Source organism: Giraffa tippelskirchi, chromosome 6 (assembly GCF_054371585.1).
Source record: "Giraffa tippelskirchi isolate mGirTip1 chromosome 6, T2T-mGirTip1v1.2.pri, whole genome shotgun sequence".
Lineage (NCBI taxonomy): Eukaryota > Metazoa > Chordata > Mammalia > Artiodactyla > Giraffidae > Giraffa > Giraffa tippelskirchi.
Window position 1 is genome coordinate 141,486,511 of NC_137280.1, and position 19,318 is coordinate 141,505,828.

Here is a 19,318-nt window from a genome sequence, read left to right on the forward strand (position 1 = left end):
TGCATTATATATCATTCTCATCTCTTAATGGTTTTTCAATTATTAGAAAAGTATCCGGAGAGCAACAATCTCTTAAAAGACACAAACTATAGGAAACACTATTCTGAATGCTACATATCGCAATATAGTGTAAAGACTCATAACTGTCATTCTTTACTATCAAACTAGAAAAATAAATGTATTTCATCGCCTGGGAAAGCACCTTTCAAGTATTTTAAAAAGAAAAGACTATTCTAACTACCAAAAACTATACAGACTAGAATGATGAAATATGCTCAAGCGGTTCAGAACAGTGATGATCTATTCAAACATCAAGTCCAAACATATGCTGGGACTGGCAAAACCTAGGGAGCCTCTGTGTGAATTTGTGAATTGAGTCAGTAGATCATTGGCAGTGGAAAAAAGCCCCCAAATCTGTTTTAGTCCTTGTCCTTGAGGGCCTAGAGAAGAGAGAGGAATTGTAGGCACCAAATGGAACCTTTTCCATTTCCATGACCAAACTGAAGAGCCAAGAGTAAAATGCTAGAGAAATCACGTGAGGTTAAAAAGAAAAGACTGAAAACTAAGGCAGGGTGCAGAGAAAAAGGAAAGACCAATGAGAAACAGCAAAATAATCAAAAGGTGGATAACTGAGCTTTTATTTTAAAAGTTGGTTAACAAGTTCGGATGGCATACATGCCCACTGGAGATTGAACAAAACTATTTTGTTGAATTACCAAGTAAAACTACAGAGCAAAATTTTCTGTAAGAGTTTGAGGATTTAAAAATATGTCTACTAAATCTGAAAGTGATCACCAACTTAAAGAGAACATGACAAAATGTTTTCTAAACAAAATTTAAGCCAGGATGGTATTAAAAAAGCAAGTCGCTTTCCAACAGTGTATATGTACACTTCAGTAACAATGTGATGAACTAGGCTTTGAAAAAAACAAGTTTATAGGAAAAAATGGAAAAAAGCACATGAAAACTAAACTGATTAGCATGGTGAGCATCATATTAAGCAAGTGTCAAAGAGACTACATATTGGCAAGACATTTTCTAATGTCAAAATGAAAACCATATAAAATAGTTAAAGTTGACTACTTAAGTCTCTGAATAATACATATAGCATTAAAAACAACGTATAAAAGAAGCCAATGCAGATACACAGGACACTGAATTCTATCTCTAATGCAAATGCTGTAATTAGTTCACTCTGAAGTCTAAAAACTTATTCAATTGTCTAAATGCATCTAATTATATATTGCGCTGACTTAAAAAAGGACTACTAGCAAGTAGAATGAGGAAATGAGTGGCAAATAGCCATTTCTGCTAAAAACCACATTGATCTGCTAAAGCTACCTTGAAAAATCTAAAGAATAGAGTATCTATTGAACATGTAGGTAAAAAATTAAAAGACTTGCTTCCCTAAACAAGAACTCCAAAACATATTTATATGATTTATTTAAGAGAAACATTTTTGCCAATTCAAGAACTGACTTGTATGTGATATAAGACATAAAAGGAATTTTTCTGCCATTAGAAACATTAGCCTATTAAGTGCAGTACTTTTTCTTTAATGGCAAGAAAGCAGAGGAGCAAAAGAGCGAAGATATTTTATAGATACTCACAAAGTAGGAAATAGAAGATTTTTACATGTTTACAATGAAGAATTACGAGATCTCAGTGAAATTCAAATATAAAAAACTTAGCTATGGTTGCAGGTGGTTAGAGAGTTCCAGGTGGATTCATGTCAATGTATGGCAAAACAAATACAATATTGTAAAGTTAAAAAATAGAAAATAAACTAATTTAAAAAAAAAAAAGAGAGAGTTCCAATATGCAGCTGCTAAGTATACAAAGCATTGGCCTGTCTATGTATACAAAAAATGGCAAGGGACTGTCAGCATTCACAGAAGACAGAACGAGTCCAAAGGAACATACTGTGAAACAGAATTCTTACTTTCTGTATCTGTTTCAAGCACCTACCTAGTGACCTATTTTAGGAAAACTATATTATACATTAAAAATAAACATGAGAGATGAATGTTCTAGCTGTCCTTATATATATTAAGAACATATATGTGACAGGCCTAGATGAAAAATTGATGGTATTGTTATCTTTTTCTACATCAAATTAACACAGTGCTTAATTAAGGGAGGGAATTAAGGATGGACTAACTTGCAGCTCTATTTTTAGCCAAAAATATAACTAAACTGGTTTCAAATTAGCAGGATCAATCTCCTGATCAAACTTTTTTTTAATGCTCTAAATGGTTCAGTTAGAGGAATCCTTTTCTTCTTAGAATGGGAACTCCAAGAGGAAAGGACATATATCTATTTTATTCTTTGTATGTCAACTCAGTTTGGTCATTCAATAATGCTTAATGATTAAAATCATATTCTTGAACCACAAAAGTAAAATTATATAGATTCACAGGATCCAAAGGAACCAAAATGAGTAGTACATATGTCTTAGTATCATATATATTCAAAATAGCATTTTTGTCTTCTGTGATTCTTAAAATATACCCAAGAAGCTAAACTGATGTTCAGGTGCTAATCTGTCTTTGATACTCACTGTATCTGAATCCTCCAACACTGTCTGAGGAAACCCCAACATATTTGTCTTTGTTCTTCTTGGCTTTCTTTCGCTCTTCACGAAGCCTGTCATCATCCTGGGCAAATTCAACCAATTCTTTCACCTTCTGGCGAATATTTATACCTTGATCCTTGCCATGCTCATCTGTGAGGATGGTAAGGGAGAAACAAAACCTTAAGAATTCAGTTAATATGTATTAAACCTTTTAACACACACACAAAGACATGAAAATTTCAATGTAAGAAACCACCTTCAATATTTTTAAATTAATAAAAAGAGGCAAACTGTGTTACTGAATTTGTCATTTCCTCATCAAATCCTAAGTCTTGAGATGCAATTCTGGCTATTTATAAGAGCTTGCAGAAATGAACTAAAAAGGACCACAGATAATGGTGTTATGCAATATCAATTAAAGATCCACTAAAAAGGATTACTAACAATAACCATACAAAAATGGACTAATATCCAAAAATGTTATTTTCTCTTTCTATAGTATTTTAACAAAACAAAATCTACATTTTAATGACTGAAAAGCACCTAAATGTCTTCCTCTTCCCAATACAAGCTTGGAAACACTAATTACCAAAATTTAGTATAGCTGAAAAACTGAAATTTTAAAGTGCTTTCAACTGGGGAAACTACAAAACGAAATGTGGTTCATTCTGTATCCTCTTTCACATTCAAAACACACTCTGGCCTTGCTGCCTTTGCACAGTAAATATTATTTGGTGGGAGGAAAAAAACCCCAGCTTCAAACAGATGTGTGTGTTTTGGAGCTCTAACCTTTTCTTCCCATATGATTAAAGCTATTCCTTTATGGACACCACAGGGGACCAGTCTCCAGTGCATATTTTAATATAAACCCGAACACTCATGTTGTGTTGGTTCTGTTGTTATTAGCCAGTCTTTTCTGCAAGTTCTTGTCTTCACTAATTAATACTCTAGGGCCCCACGTCTTGGATTCTGCACTCGTCACACAACCAGCAACAGTCACATTCTAATTAGAGCAGAGAAGCTTCTAAGCTGGTTCAGGTGACTGACAACTCCAACTACTGTTTTAATTTGCTTATAAGGTTTTTCTATTGCTCACCTACAAAGTGGTAATTTTCCAGGGATCGCAAATCATAAATGTGTTCTCTGGCACTTGTAACAACACGCTCTGATCCATTCCTTATGAGGTAAGCTAGGAGCAGCAATGACTGTAAAAATACAAAGCACCAAACGATTTAATGAAATAAATTCTGGTAGAGCTCTGGTAAATAGCTTAAAAAAAATAAAATCTAACAGCAAATAAGTAATCTGTGTGTGTATGTGTGTGTGGTGGAGGGGGGGAGGGCATTCTTTACCATACATTAGACTTTAAGTACATTTAAAACCTTGTATTTTCAATTTTAGAGTACCTCTTACACCAAGCATAATAAATAATTATAAACTGTCCACTGGATACATGTGTCAAAAGATTAAAAAAAATTAGATGTTAGGAAATATCTGAATGAATGATATAAATGAACACTAAGTTTTTAGAAAGCTGATTCAGCTTTACTGTTAGAAACATTAGTTTAAAGAAAATAATTATTTGGTTATTGTATGATCTCACAGCACTTTTCCCAGATAAAATTTAACTTGGGAGGTTTGTGATGTGGCTTTTAAAAAACTTGCTGCCAACAAATATGAGAAAAAAACATTAAGAATTTCTTTTTGAGGTGATGAAAAAATGTTCTGATTTAGACAGTAGTAACAATGCACAATTTTGTGAATGCACTAAAAATCAATGAATTATTAATTCTGAACTTTGTTTGGAACAAACCTCACATAAAGATGATTAGACCTATGAAAATCTAGTTAGGCTGGAGAATTGAGGGACAAAAAACCCTCATCTGATCAGGAATTTATTCTTTAAAAAAGCAGCTTACTCTAGAATTACTAAAACAAAACCGTCTAATTATAAAAAATTAATTTATAGGAATTTAAACTATTTCATCACTACTACTATACAAGCTAAAGAAATGACAGTAAATGTTTTCAGAAACAAACAACATCAAAAACATGGAACTAAATAAAGCCACTAATTTTCAACGCTAAAAGCCAGAAATGTTACTTTTAAAGTTTCATATATGAATATTATAATGACATTTTGGAAAGCATAAAAATTTCCAAGCAGCAAGAAAATATAGTGGAGGTAGGAGAACCGATTACTATCTTGTTTAGAATTCTATACTATATGATGAGATCAGAATTAAATGAAAGGAATCTAACAGAAGAGTACATATCTGCAAGTTTTAAAATGTTAGAATTTTAATGATTTAGAATTTATTATATTTAAAAATAACACATTTCTGGTGCACAATACTGTAATACTACTGGCAAATTTTTATGTAGAGATGACAAATGATATTAGAGGGTCATTTTTATCTTAAATGTTCAAACACTAAACATAGATACTACTATAGATTCATTACTTTCGAAATGCACAAATATATGAATAGCTGTTTATAGTGACTAAAAACCACAACTCAAATAGCAAATCAATTTTTTATCTGTTTTAGAATATTCCATTCTAGTACTCAATGTCCATCATAATCACTTATGTATGTACACTTTAAAATTTCATGTCTTTTACATGTCAAGTAATAAATACAGACTAATACCCATACCTTATAAACTCTTCTCCAATTTTTTTTGTTGTCTTTTAACATTCGTGACCAAAGCATGTTCATAAGTTCTGGAAATTGTTCATACATAAAGGTAGCCCTGAAAAAAGAAAAGTTTTCCTCAAGAGTTTGCAGTATGTTGATTTTGACAGTAGATGGCAGGCTTGTTCTAAATTACTGTATTTTCCTAAAGAGCTTTAAAAAATAAACTTAATTCAAAAAAAAATTAGATATGGTACCTTAAAAATGTCTATTTTATATAGTATCTAGCATGTAAATCCCACTAATTAATATCATATTTCATAAGCCCTTCATTCAGTGGCATAGTCAGCCAAATGTTTGTCAGGAAAAAATTTTCCTAGTTTTAAGTCATCTTATATGCATTTGTCAAAATTTTACATAGTTAAGCTACAGAAAGTCTCTAAACATCACTGAAAAAGAAAAATTTTGTTTTCCTTTATTGAGCTAATATTTAGGAGAAATGGATCCTCATAAAATTTCCTGCACTGATATCTGAACGATTATATGCAAAATTTATTATATCTGGCAGCTGAACAGTTTAAAACTGAAAGCAAATTTCACATTTCTGGGTAAACATAGTTGCATTCTTTCTGCACTGCTGAGTCAAATTATCACTTACTTGGCAATCTCTCCCATGAGTTGCCCAGAAGGTCCCCAAGGATCGTCATTCGTTGCTTCTCGAACCTTAGACTCGATCTCTGAATAATTCATAACCACATTGGTGCTGAAGACAAAAAAAATGCACGCACATACGCACAAAGATTAGCATCAAAACTGAGAAACACATGAAAACTTAATAATGACGCTACTGGGTGTCCTAATGAGATACCTCTACAGGGTGGGAAAGAACACATCTTTTGTGCACAAGCTACCCTTAGGACACTCTGTAACACATTTAAGTTATCTGTAGGAAGATTTTACCATTCCATTAGCCTTCAAGAATACAGATGAGACATTACATTAGAGCTGGCCTAAGTCCAGTAAAAAATGGCTTTACGTCAAATTAAAAAGGAAATTGAACATGCTAAAGTCTATTATAAAACTAACTTGTCAGTTTGCTGACCAGACCTGGTTTACATTCAGTCTTAGGTTCCCTGTTTACAGAAATTCTTTAAGTTAATGAGCAAAATTATATAGAAGCTGAATATTTTTTATACTGTACTTAAATTAAAACACAATAAAAAATCAAATATAACATTAAAGATGTCTAGAATCACTATGAATTCTAACTGTAATCCTTGCCTTTTTTCACTTACTGTACCACATACATTTTCTATATCACTATATACTATGTCACTGTAACCCTTACTTTTAATGGCTACATAATATTCCATCAGAAGATTGAATGACAATGTAATTAACTTTCACTTAAGACTTCATCAGTGGTTCAAAACATGGGTTCTAGGAGTCAGAGAGATCTGACTACAATTACTTTGTGATCTTTAGCTAAATTATTTTACCTCTCTTACTGTTTCCTTAAACATAAAAATGGGAATAAGGAAGAATACTATTTACTACCTCAAAGAGTAACATATCAAATAGTATACCATGTATTAGAATTTTAAAATATTAAGTAATATTTTTATAAGGAAGAACTAACTTTGAAAAGGGCACCTTACAATTAAGATATGAGATGGCAAAACATCTGGTTGTTAAAAAAGAATTTCTCATGCTTATATGGATTTAAGAATTCAAAGACATTCTGAGGAATAAATACTTTGAGAATGTGACATACTGTAGCAGTGCTAATTTGACATAGACAGCTCCAATTATTACAGAAAAAATTATTGTAACATGCCTGTGAATTTGGTAATTCAAATCATCCACTTAAAATTGAGTTTTAGCAATAGTGAAAAAGTGAGAATTTGCTAACTGTTATGGGCTTCCCTGATAGCTCAGATGGTAAAGAAGCTGCCTATGATGCGGGAGACTCTAGTTCAATCCATGGGTTGGGAAGATTCCCTGGAGAAGGGAATGGCTACCCACTCCAGTATTCCTGCCTTGGAGAAACGATTCCCACGACAGAGGGGCCTGGTGGGCTACAGTCCATGGGATCACAAAGAGTCAGACACGACTGAACAGATAAACATGATGTGACGATGACATTGGTTATATCTACCCCACTTTTGTTATATGGTCTTTCAGTCATCAAAAAAGTTCTATGTTTTAAGTAAGGAAGGTTTGTTAATAACTGGCACTCAAATCTCTCTCATATAAACTTCAAATTTATTACAAATACTTCAATTAATAAACAGTATTAGTTCAAATCTTAAAGAAACCATTATGCATAAATGACTTGCCAAATCACAAAACTAACCTGGCTTCTAGGTTTACATTCAGAATTCAGTTCTATTAAGGTAGAAAAGTGAAATTCTATTACTTTCTTTCAAATCTTAAAGCTACACTGGTTTGATAACATAAATACAAATTACTTCCCTAGTACTAAAATAAATCCATGGTCTCTATTGCATCTTTAAAATTTAAGACTATTAATGAATGGATTTTTATAAAAACCCAGTAATCATTCTATTGGCAATTTTATGTATAAATATAAAGTGATAACTTTTTTCCTAATTTTTGCTAACAGTGGAACCAAAATAAAATCAAGGCAGCCAATGGCATATTTGCAATTTAAGATGTCACAAAATAACATTTCAAAATGCTTTTGTTTATCTTATTGGCTGAAGAATGCATAGGTTAGGCAGTTAATAGTGTCAAACTGCAGTGTGGGAATGAACAACAGTAATTAGGATTATAATTCATTCAAAGCATTTCACGACCAAGAAAGCACTTGAAATTGTTTGCACTGTTTAATTTGTTGAAGAACGAGATGAAAAGAGTTAATCTCTAGTCCATGTACATGAAATATTTTTACAAGAGCCTTCATAAATGCTGCAGCTTTCAGAACACTACTTTCCTTGTTCAAGTTACAAAAGCCCATGGGTCAAATGAGAAAGGTCCTGTTTCCCTAACCCTTCACAAGATCCTTAACTGAAGGCCTGTGTGTTTGAGCGCTGTGTGTTTAAGAGGAAGAGGTGGCAGAGAGCCAATAGCTTAAGAATCTCCTATTTCCTTGGTTGAAAAACAATGGGAACTATGTAAGAGGACAACTTGCCGTTAGAACGAACACACTCACAATATAAAATGGCTACAATATGGAAAAATATGGCAACAACAGTAACAAAAAGTAACTAAGTTAGAAAACTCCACGAAAAGTATCAGGCTCTGTTTTGAAACCATTTTCCAATGAAACCATTGCTCTCCAGAAACTGAAACCACTCAGGATGAGATCTAATGGCATCAAGAATTCCAAAATGAAGTATTTTAAAGCTGCATTTAATTCAGGAACAAATGTAAACTAAAACAAAACAACACTGTATAGTTTGGCCTTATTCCAGGTTATTTAAAAATAATTATTTCTAAAAAGGTAGAAATAGCATTTTGATCCTTCCCGTCCCATGTTTTCTATTGCCCCCAATCCACACCCTGCCCATAATTCTAGCGACCTTTTTAAGAAAGGGAAATAACTCCCCGCTTTCTCCCATAAATGAAGTTAAAAAAAAAAAAAAAATCATGTCCAGATGTGAAAGGAAAACACAGCTAGCTTAATTCCTAAAACTTCTTATGACTGGCACAAATGTTTTAAGAATGGATAATTCAGACACTAGAGGGGGATCTCCCATCAGTTTTTTAAAACACACACAAAATTCAGACAAAGGCTGAGGATCTGCTCTGCAAACATAATTACAGGAAATTACCAAGGAATGACCAGAGTGAAGAACATAAGAAGCTGCTCATGTGCTGAAGATTTTTACCTGAAAGCAATACTGAACTACTGCTTTTTATAAGGATAAAACCCACAATTGAAATCAAACCACTTACACACTTTCACATTTGCTCATTATAATATCCCAGCAATAGGATACAAGACTGACTATACCAGTCCCCAAAAGGAGTACTTAACCCTGAACAACCCAGCACTACACTCAATCACTGGATTTTCAATGCCAACTACTAAAAGTTACACCCTCAAGTCCTCTACATATGCTTCTATGGCTATATAAACAATGTCAATATTCAATTAAGGTCTGATTATTCAATTTGTAAATAATTAGTGTTCATTCTGGCCCTCCTCTTTATTCCCCATTTTCTGCTTATTTCACTGGTCACTACTGATAAAATATCGTTATTTTACTTAGTAATAGTTTTGGTCCAGGTTTTAGAGGCAAAATTGGTTGAAAGTAAAAGCTAAAATGGAGTTTTGACCTATAGATGGTCTATGATTCTTCTAATGTCCTTTAAGAATAATCAGTAAAATAACAGAGAAAAAACTTAGTCTTACAGTATTTTTTCCTGTCAAAAATTCAAGAATATGCTTTGCTAAAACAAAACTACAAACCAAGAGAAAAGGTAAAGTATAGGTATAGTCCAGTCCTGACTGCTAACAAAGGATAATGAAAATTGAAACTGATGCAGTAAGAAGTCTTTTTCCTAGCCTGCTTTTTAATTTTACATTAAAAAAAAAAAGGAATCAAATGGGTCCATATTTTTAATAGTTTCTACTTTTTGTTTCAAAGTTATTATAAAGGCTATTCATTCTGAGTTCAGGGGAAAATATTTAGCAGTATTTTCTATTAAGATGGTTTTCAATTTGTGTTTTTTCATATGAACATCCACACTTACAGACACAAGAGAGTCAGAAAAACAGAGGCAGAGACAAGAGACAAACAGCATTCGAAGTAATGGTTTTAAATAATAGGTTTTTTTTCCCCTTCAAACTATTTTCTTTTTCCTGTATTTTCCAAAATTTCCCCCATGAATATTATATTGTAACAAAGGGGAAAGTATTAAAATGCCATTAAGAATACAAATGAGTACTATATCATCATTAGCAACATTTTAACTATTAATAGGCAAACAAGCATCATGGTAGATCAAATGAGTATTATTTGTACTTCCAATGTCCGACTGAGTGACTGAACTGAACTCAACTGAATGTCTTATTATCAGGCTAATAATTGCAGCAAACTAGTAACTACACATATGTATGTCTATATACTAAAATATGTATACCAAATGCTACCTGTGTAAAACCACAGGGATCAACTTAGGTACCTAATATTGAAATTAACTTGCTTAAAAAACCCTGTATTAGGGAAGAATGATTCTAGACATTAAAATCTATATTTAAAAGTGATCTCTCAATCTTAATGCCACAGATTTCAGAATACAGTTTTATGATATAGGTAAAATTATCATGCTCCCTCTAAAATATTAATCTTTTAAAAACTTATTAAAAACAATAACACACCCTTAAAATAAACACTGAAAAAAGACAGTTTTCTCCGGTAACAAGTTACTTAAGCCAGGAAAATCTGTTCCTTTTTAAAAATGTTTCTAACCAAAACAGCAGGGAAATAATTTTAAGAATACTTGCTCTAAAAGCTAGATAATGGACCACGTGACATTCATTTTTCGTCAGGGGATGATGGTGTTCACCACATTACCCTTATTTGCAAGCTGAACAATTATAGGTTCAATACTCATATTTTAAAACCAAGCTAGATGTTACTACAGTTCTGTGAATGGTATCAAATTTATGATCAACAACCAAGAAGTCTAGTACTCCTAAATTCAACAAATACATAACTTCCATTTTTATCAAAAAATCTTAATGTATAGTAATGCGGAGAGGAGGTGGGAAAATTGGTTCATCTACCTGGCTGGGTATTTTGCTACCCATTAAAAAAAAAAAAAAAAAGCCCTTTCTGGATTTGAAAATGAAACACAAAGCAATGAATAATGTCCTAACACAAGTAATGGTTCAGTAGGGGAATTAATGCTGCTAAAGCCAATATTATCATGTTTGATTACATAGCATCTTAGTTATAAAATAGCTACAATGCTAAAACAAAGAAAAAAACTACAGTACTCCCTCCATATAAGAAAACTAGTAAGTTAACTATTGAAAACTACAGAAGAAACAAAATAACAAACCCAATGCTTGCACTTTCTCTTCAGCACTGCCATTACTAGCAAAAGTCCCTCTACCAAAAAGTAATTTAAAAATTTGAGAGAGGAGAAAGGGAAAAATATTTAATAGCATCTCCTTAGTAAAGAAGTTTAAATAAACTTACACTCAGGATGAAATGACTAGTAAATAGCAATAGATGTCCAAACTGTTAGGGTTTTGAATTCTAATTCAATGTAGCCCATTTTCTATTATGCCATAATGCTGTAAAATTAGAGAATTAATAATATCACCTAAGCTAAAAGTCTACTAGTTAATATAGTTTATATGTAAGTTGACATCACAAGTTATGCTACAAAAAGAACTAAATGCTGAATTAATATTTTAAAAAATATATTCTTGGTCACGGAAATTACATTTCCTTTGGTTTTACTAAAATTAAATACAAATTAACCATTTGAAAAGGAGGAAACCAATGTACCTCCCTCTTATACATAGTCTTAAAAGCAATGTAAAGAAAACATCAGTTTAAACAGGAAATAACTGAGATTGAAGACATCTAAAATCTGAGGCTCTCTTAACCATGCTTCTGCAGTAACAAGATTTCAGAAAAGAATAACCAAGCTACTTAAAAAAAAATTACCTTATATCAATCCACTTCCACTTATAAGTATGTAATGTACTGACAGTTACACAAAGGACTATGCTGATTATGTACCTTCTGTTTTCCTTTTCACTTTTCAAGAGAACATTAAAATGCTAAAATATTTAACCTGCTACTTTTAAAAATAATCAACGAGAATAAAAGGCACTGAAATATTATATCTCATTCTTTAGCTCTCACAGTCAAGAAACATTAAAACCAAATAAATATTAAACAGCAATTTACCAGGTTTTATTGAAGGAGGAAGGGAGTCCCATAATCATTTTTAAAGCTTCTAACTTTTAAAATAATTCTGGATACTTAAAGATCAAGTCATGAAGATCATACTATAGCCAGATACTGAATACATTTTAAAAATATGGCACAGGCAGAAAAACTAAGTCCAAAATTCAAGCAGCCTGCCTATATGACATTAAAACCACAGAAAATGTATTAATGTTCAAAAACACCATATTAATTGTTCTCTCTCCACATATTACTAGGTAATAGAAAAGTTGTTGTTCAGTCGCTCAGTCGTGTCTCAAGCCCATGGACTGCAGCATGCCAGGCTTCCTTGTCCTTCACTATCTCCCAGAGCTTGCTCAAACTCATGTTCGTTGAGTCGGTGATGCCATCTAACCATCTCATCCTGTTTTCCCGTTCTCCTCCTACCTTCAATCTTTCCCAGCGTCAGGGTCTTTTCCAATGAGTCAGTTCTTCACCATCAGGTGGCCAAAGTATTGGAGTTTGAGCTTCAACATCAGTCCCTCCAATGAACATTCAGGATTGATTTCCTGTAGGACTTACTGGTTTGATCTCCTTGCAGTCCAAGGGACTCTGAAGAGTCTTCTCAACACCACAGTTCAAAAGCATCAATTCTTTGGTGCTCAATCTTCTTTATGGCCCAACTCTCACATCCATACGTGACTACTGGAAAAACCATAGCTTTGACTAGACGGACCTTTGTTGGTAAAGTAGTATCTCTGGCTTTTAAATATGCTGTCTAGGTTTGTCATAGCTGTTTTTCCAAGGAGCAAGCATCTTTTAATTTCATGGCTGCAGTCACCATCTGCAGTAATTTTGGAGCCCAAGAAAATAAAGTTTCCACTGTTTCCCCATCTAACTGCCATGAAGTGATGGGGCCGGATGCCATCATCTTCGTTTTCTGAATATGGAGTTTTAATAGAAAAGTACCCCTGATATATTTTTTAAAATTCTAATTATTTTAAGTTGTAAGAAAATTAGGACTATATACTCTTGTTTAATCAAAAGCTATTATCACATCAATCCTACTACCAAATTCTTTGATGCATTCTGAATGATGCTGGCCTTCAATTTCAATAACAGTTCAGACCAGTATTATTATGGGGTTGGAAAACTGAACTATAGAATTTTAATCACCTGTGGTGTTTTCCTATTACTGAACACTGTTGACAGATACAGCTTGATATTCTTGTAATCTTAACTCAAAATTTACACTGCATTTGTACTACGTACAGATAAAGTAGAAGGATAAAGTCTACAAAACTATTTTCTATAGAAGTATTTTTCATTGCAGTGGCGGGGTGGGGCGGGGAGTAGAACGAACAGAGAACAAATGAAGCACTACTTTGAAGGTAAAATAAACCCCTAACATTGTTGAAAGATAAACTGAAGACCTTTGTGTATAAAAAGGCAGACTCTTGACAATCTCCCAAATTCAGTCAAGAACTAACGTATCCTCTGCATATTATACTTCCTCAATACAAGATAACCAATATTTAAATTAACCAAATTATATTCCTTAGGTAAGCAACTTCTGCAGGGCAGAACATGTTCCATAAATTTCTTCTACTTATTCCATATAGATTTGATTGTGTCATCAATCCAAGGTACCACCAAACCCAATGTGTTCCTCTTTAAATATGTATAAAACTTCTATTTTCTGTCTGTGAATTTTATAAGGCTCTGCCACATTCAATACTAATACTGAATGCAGGCTTTCTGTGAGTCGTTTTTCACAAAAAAGCTAAGGTGTTACCACAGCCCGAGAGTTGGAACACAACAAAGCTGAGCTGCAAGATGGATACCAGTGACTGACTTAGCTATGTGACCAGTTTCCACACATGCAAGTCAGATTTGGATCATAACAAAATTAAACATTATTTCCTGTTAACAAATACTCTTTAAGAAGAGTTTAAAAACTCAAAACTCTGAACAGAAAAATCTATCAAGACTCTACTGTACTTTAGAAAGAACAGTTACAACAGTAGGAAACGTAATGCAAAAAAAATTAATCTAAGAACTGTTATCAGTAACTGACACTAACCAATTTATAACGTACTTCCTCTTTTAATCTCTAAAAACACCCATTACAGATTTTCAGTATTCCAAATGATACCTTTATCTAAAGATTACAAGCTCAAAACCAGCACTCCAAAGCCACACAATTTCACAATGTGTGTTAAAAAAAATAACTTGGGTTCCTTGCTTCAGTAAATTTACTGGGCATTCTATGAAAATTTCTAGTATTGATTCAGTATCAGTTTGCATAAGCCAAAACGAACCAGACCCACATCTAATATTTCTGAGATTTCTGATTTTTTCATCATTTAAGTGTAAAGTGGTTCTAACGTGCAACTAGTAGAAATAATAAATCTTATGAATTTCCTCCTCCCGCAAAAGAAAAACACAGAAAAATCATTATTCTATAGTTTATGCAGAATTCAAGGTCAGGAAAGGGCAAAGTCGTTAAAGAAGCTAACATTCCAAATTTAGTTTCAAAGAGCAAACTTTGTACCAGACTAGAATGTATAAATAAATTGATCACTGGAAAGATAAAAACTTAACAGAAGCAGTAACTAAAATACCTCATTTTATACGAAAGATCATTAAATATTTATAGTCCAACATAAAGTCTTTTGGGAAACACATTAGAAACCACATATAATTTTATTTCAATGCCTCAAAAAAATATAGGACTTGATCAAAAAAAAAAAACCCTTAAATTAGGATGGTAGTTGGATTTCTGCCCCTCAGAGTCTGTCATTTAATTCTTTTTTTCAAAATGTACCACCCCTTGATCACTACTAGTGTGACAAACTGGCAACTTTTCAAGGAAGTAGTTCAGTAATTTATGTAACAGATGTGCAAAGGACAACTATATGGATCCGATAAGTCAAGAAAAACATCCTGATGTCCACAACTAAATTATGACCTGTAGGAGGAAGAAACTATAAAACTATTTCCCTTCCCATACAGCTTCAGAGGTCAGCAACACCAGATTAAATAATCCATTTGATGGCAGCCCATATTCAGACATTAAAACGGGCTTGGGCTTTGACTCTGACTCTAGGAACTGGTCCAAAACACAAGGCCACACTAGAGGAAAACACTGTACAATTACTAATTTTCACAATCTGCTTCATCTCTTATGGCTATTTTGTAGAAAATATGTATAGTATTTGACTAATAATTTATTAGAAATGAATAGGGCCCATATCTTATCTCTGATCCCTGGACAAATCAACCACTTATGTGTCTCAGCTACCTAATCTGAAAGGTAGTTCCTATGCATTACTGAGATTAAATGGAACGACATGTAAAGCATTTAGCACACGTGGTTATTTTTCTGCCAGTATTTATCATTTTTAGTTTGAAGATACTCTTTATATGGCCCCTTAGAATACACTGGCATTAATACTTATTACTTACCTATGTTATTCATTGTTGTGGAACTTTACAATCAAGGTAACTGGCGGCCCATCGACCCACAGTAGGCACATTGAAATGAAGAATTCAAAGATATAACTACACTTCAAGGCAGGATGACTATTATTTAAAAATCGCCAAACATCTGGAAATTAGTTTCTCTAAGGGACAGGACAAGTATCAATACAAGCCATTTTACAAATAGAGTTTGTATTTTGAAGTTCATTCTCTTTAATCTCACTACCACCAACCATGTGCTCGGGTTTTATTTTACATTAAGCAGCAATTTCTCCTGTAGTGGTCATCTGATATCATCTGATAATGTCTTTAACATTTTTTTGTATTTACTAAACTAACTCATCTGTATCAGCTACTAGAGTCAGACATCCCAAAAGCAAATTATGTGAAAAACGAAACATGTTTAGGCTATTATAAAAAGAAACTTTCTTAGCATGAAGTTTATATCTACAATTTAGATACTGGAAGTTGTAGAATTTTAAGCTTTCAAAATGCCAAAAACAAGGTCCATGTAACTGATTCCCTGAGGTGTCTCCCTGAACAAAGGATGTTAGAAAAGCCACAACAACCAGTTTCTCCATTCGGTTTCCTGTGTAACCGCACAAACTATTATCCTAGGAAGTGTCTGGATATTCACAGGTCTTGGTGATTTATATGGAAGCCCTTCTAATGTCTCTCTAGCACAAGTGCTGCTAACACGAACTGGACTGCAGATGACAAGATTAGAGAAAAGCTTTCCCAACGTAGGCTAGTCCCATGATGCTACAAGTTATTATTTCCAGAGAGGCACTCTGGCAGCAATAAGATTTGAGGAGGGTGGCAAATGGAAGACTTTTATTGTCTGTGGTTCAGGAAAGCAGAATGAGAAGCTGCTCCCAAAATGTTGCAGCAGTGTGCTTGGAACAACATAGCAACAGAACAGGCAGAGGCAGCCACCACTAGGAAATTCTTCCCTTCATGGCCGTAAGAAAGAAGCTCTCACAATACAGAATTCTATGAACACTAACTACTACCAACTATATAAAAACACGTGTGCATGTGGACAAAGCCTAAAGTAAAAAAGCCCATAAAAAGTGTTGGGGTGGAGGCACACATTTAAAATTTCATTTATACAATGAAAAAAAACTAATCTGGGGGGGAAGAAAGATGGTACTTGTATATACTTCTTTACACTTGCTAGGGAACTGCCCGCTAGCTGGGCTGATTTAATTCTGTTGAGGATCGGCTTCCACTCCCCTGGCTCAGCAGCCTGTGTGTTGTATCAATGCCCAGTGTGCACAGATAAAAGCTTTCTGAAAGGACAGCTATGGATAGAAGGCCAGAAGATAGATGTATCAAGTTACTCTCGGCCCCTTGGCTCCTGAAGGACACTGCTGCCTCGAAAGGAGCCTGTTCCCAAGGAATGAATGCAAGCCCCAACCCAAAACCATTTTCTATTTCCAGCTGACTTTTTTTTTTCCTTTAACACGTATCTCTGTAACTGTTAAGATTTTCAGTTTTTATTTTCTTCTGAAACAGTACTCTAGTGTTTTGCGAAAAATACTCTGGGAGACATTAATAGGTGTTATGTGAGAAATGTGTTCCATGGTGAGGTTTAGGAAATGTTACATAAAACAAAGACAACTTTATTACTGCAGCACTTCTTGGAGACTTTACTATTCTCATGTGCATTATGAGTCTCCAAGAGGGGACTATATTAAACATTTCTAAAACTTTGGGGACAACATACCTTTTCCCTGGAACATTTCGTAAGTGTCCCAAGAAACTCATTTCAATGTATTTTTAAAAAATGGCCCTTTTTCCCCAAACTGCTAAAAATATTGTCAGCTGATGCCTTTTATCTTACCCATTGTTTTTACTTTCTATTATTTCTTATTTTTAACCTAATGAATAGCTTTTCCTTTAACCTTTTATGTTTTTAAACTGTTGGTTGGCTTTCAGCCTTTTACCTTGCTTTACTTCTTACTTAGTTTTATCATTCTTAAAGAAACAAACAAAAAACCTTGATTGATCTTTACTGTTAATGTTAGTTTTCTTTTTCTTTTTTTAATATGGCCACATCACGCAGCTTGAGGGATCTTAGTTATCTGACCAGGGATCAAATCGTGGCAGTGAAAACACCAAGTGCAACCACTTGACTGCCAGGGAATTCTCTCAATATTATTTTAAGTCTCATCTGTTTTACTCTTTTTGAACCCTTTCCGCACTGGGTTTTTAAAATGTTTAAAACTTTATTCCAACCTCTCCAAAGTTTTCACTTTATTTTAGATTCAATTTTTAATTTCTTAATCTTCATTTAATAACCATATGTTAAATATCTTTATTTCCTGCATATTTTACGATATTTTATAATGCACAAGTAAACAAAAAGAAACACAGCAAAGAGCTCAGGAAAAGAGATGGATGATCTCTCCCCACAGGCCTTACTCTCACACTAGTAGCTGCTTTTCTAGGCTACCTCATGCAGACCTTAACATTTTTCACAGGGATCAATCCCCATATGAGATACCCCAATAGTCCCAAGAGTGGAGAAAAATGACTGTTCTTACAAATTAGAGCTGCTTTTTAACAAGAAAATGTCTCTATGTATTTTAAGAGGTAGCAACACGGAGGCAGCTTCACCATTTTTCACCCTGATACATGATCTCAGGGCACATGATAAAAGCTGGGCAGGCTTGGGTGCAGTTGTTGGGATGTTTGGAGTTATCTTTGGGAGTCTCTTCCCACAGTGCCTACTTCCTATTAATTTCCAAAACCTGTTCATTATGCATTAAAAATATAGGTACTCACCTTCAGCCTAGACTCCTACAAAAGCATTTAACAATCTCTCCAATTCAGGTGTATTATCCTTTCATTTATCCGCCAAAGCAAAACAGATTCATCTTCCTAGTGTTTAGTGTTGGTCATGTTGCTGCTACTGCTGCTAAGTCACTTTAGTCGTGTCCGACTGTGCGACCCCAAAGATGGCAGCCCACCAGGCTCCGCCGTCCCTGGGATTCTCCAGGCAAGAATACTGGAGTGGGTTGCCATTTCCTTCTCCAGTGCATGAAAGGGAAAAGTGAAAGTGAAGTTGCTCAGTCATGTCCGACTCTTAGCGACCTCATGGACTGTAGCCTACCACACTCCTCTGTCCATGGGATTTTCCAGGCAAGAGTACTAGAGTAAGGTGCCATTGCCTTCTCCATTGGTCATGTTAGCTTACCACAAACTCATTAAATCCATCTTCCCCTGAAACATCTTCCTCCTCCTGTACAGTGGACAGTTCCATCCAGGGTTACAGTTTGAACATCACTGTTGATTACTTCTCTCCCCTCTTCTAGCCAGCATCCAATCCATTCCCAGGCCTTTTCAACTCCATTTTCTAAGTATCTCTCAAATACGTCCATCTACTTCTCCCACATGCACCTCCACTACCTTAGTCCAGGGTGACCACCAATTCTCACAGGAATTATTGCCAACAACCATGTAACTAGTCTGCTTCCCATCTATCTCCCAACAGGCTAGAGCCAAAGTGAACTCCTGCTAAAATACAAATCCTATCTATTTGACCTCCCATTTTAAATCCAGCAAAGATTTCCTTATTACCTTCAAGATGAAGTCCACAATCCTTCATATGAGATACCAATTTATTTCTTCAGTCCCACCACTCCCATTCTCTACAGGTCTTTGCACATACTTTCTTTTGGTTTTTAAATCCTCTGCCCATCCATCCCATCCCCCCATCTAATTCCCACCTTATCAGA

The 19,318-nt window shown here is 34.2% G+C and overlaps 2 protein-coding genes across 6 annotated transcripts in view; one reads left to right on the top strand and one right to left on the bottom strand.

The window, feature by feature from the left end:
- Positions 1–19,318, top strand: part of LSM11 (LSM11, U7 small nuclear RNA associated) — a 110,327-nt gene that overhangs the window by 78,370 nt on the left and 12,639 nt on the right. The gene's annotated exons all lie outside the window — the stretch shown is intronic.
- The window catches only part of CLINT1 (clathrin interactor 1), a 58,174-nt gene that overhangs the window by 22,184 nt on the left and 16,672 nt on the right, over positions 1–19,318 (bottom strand). For all 4 annotated transcript variants that reach the window (XM_081500521.1, XM_081500519.1, XM_081500520.1 and 1 more), the window contains exons 2-5: positions 5,873–5,977; positions 5,236–5,332; positions 3,672–3,780; positions 2,561–2,725 (exon numbers count right to left, since the gene is read on the bottom strand). In XM_081500521.1, the coding sequence (XP_081356647.1) occupies positions 2,561–2,725; positions 3,672–3,780; positions 5,236–5,332; positions 5,873–5,977 (476 nt within the window). The remainder of the gene's footprint in view (positions 1–2,560; positions 2,726–3,671; positions 3,781–5,235; positions 5,333–5,872; positions 5,978–19,318) is intronic.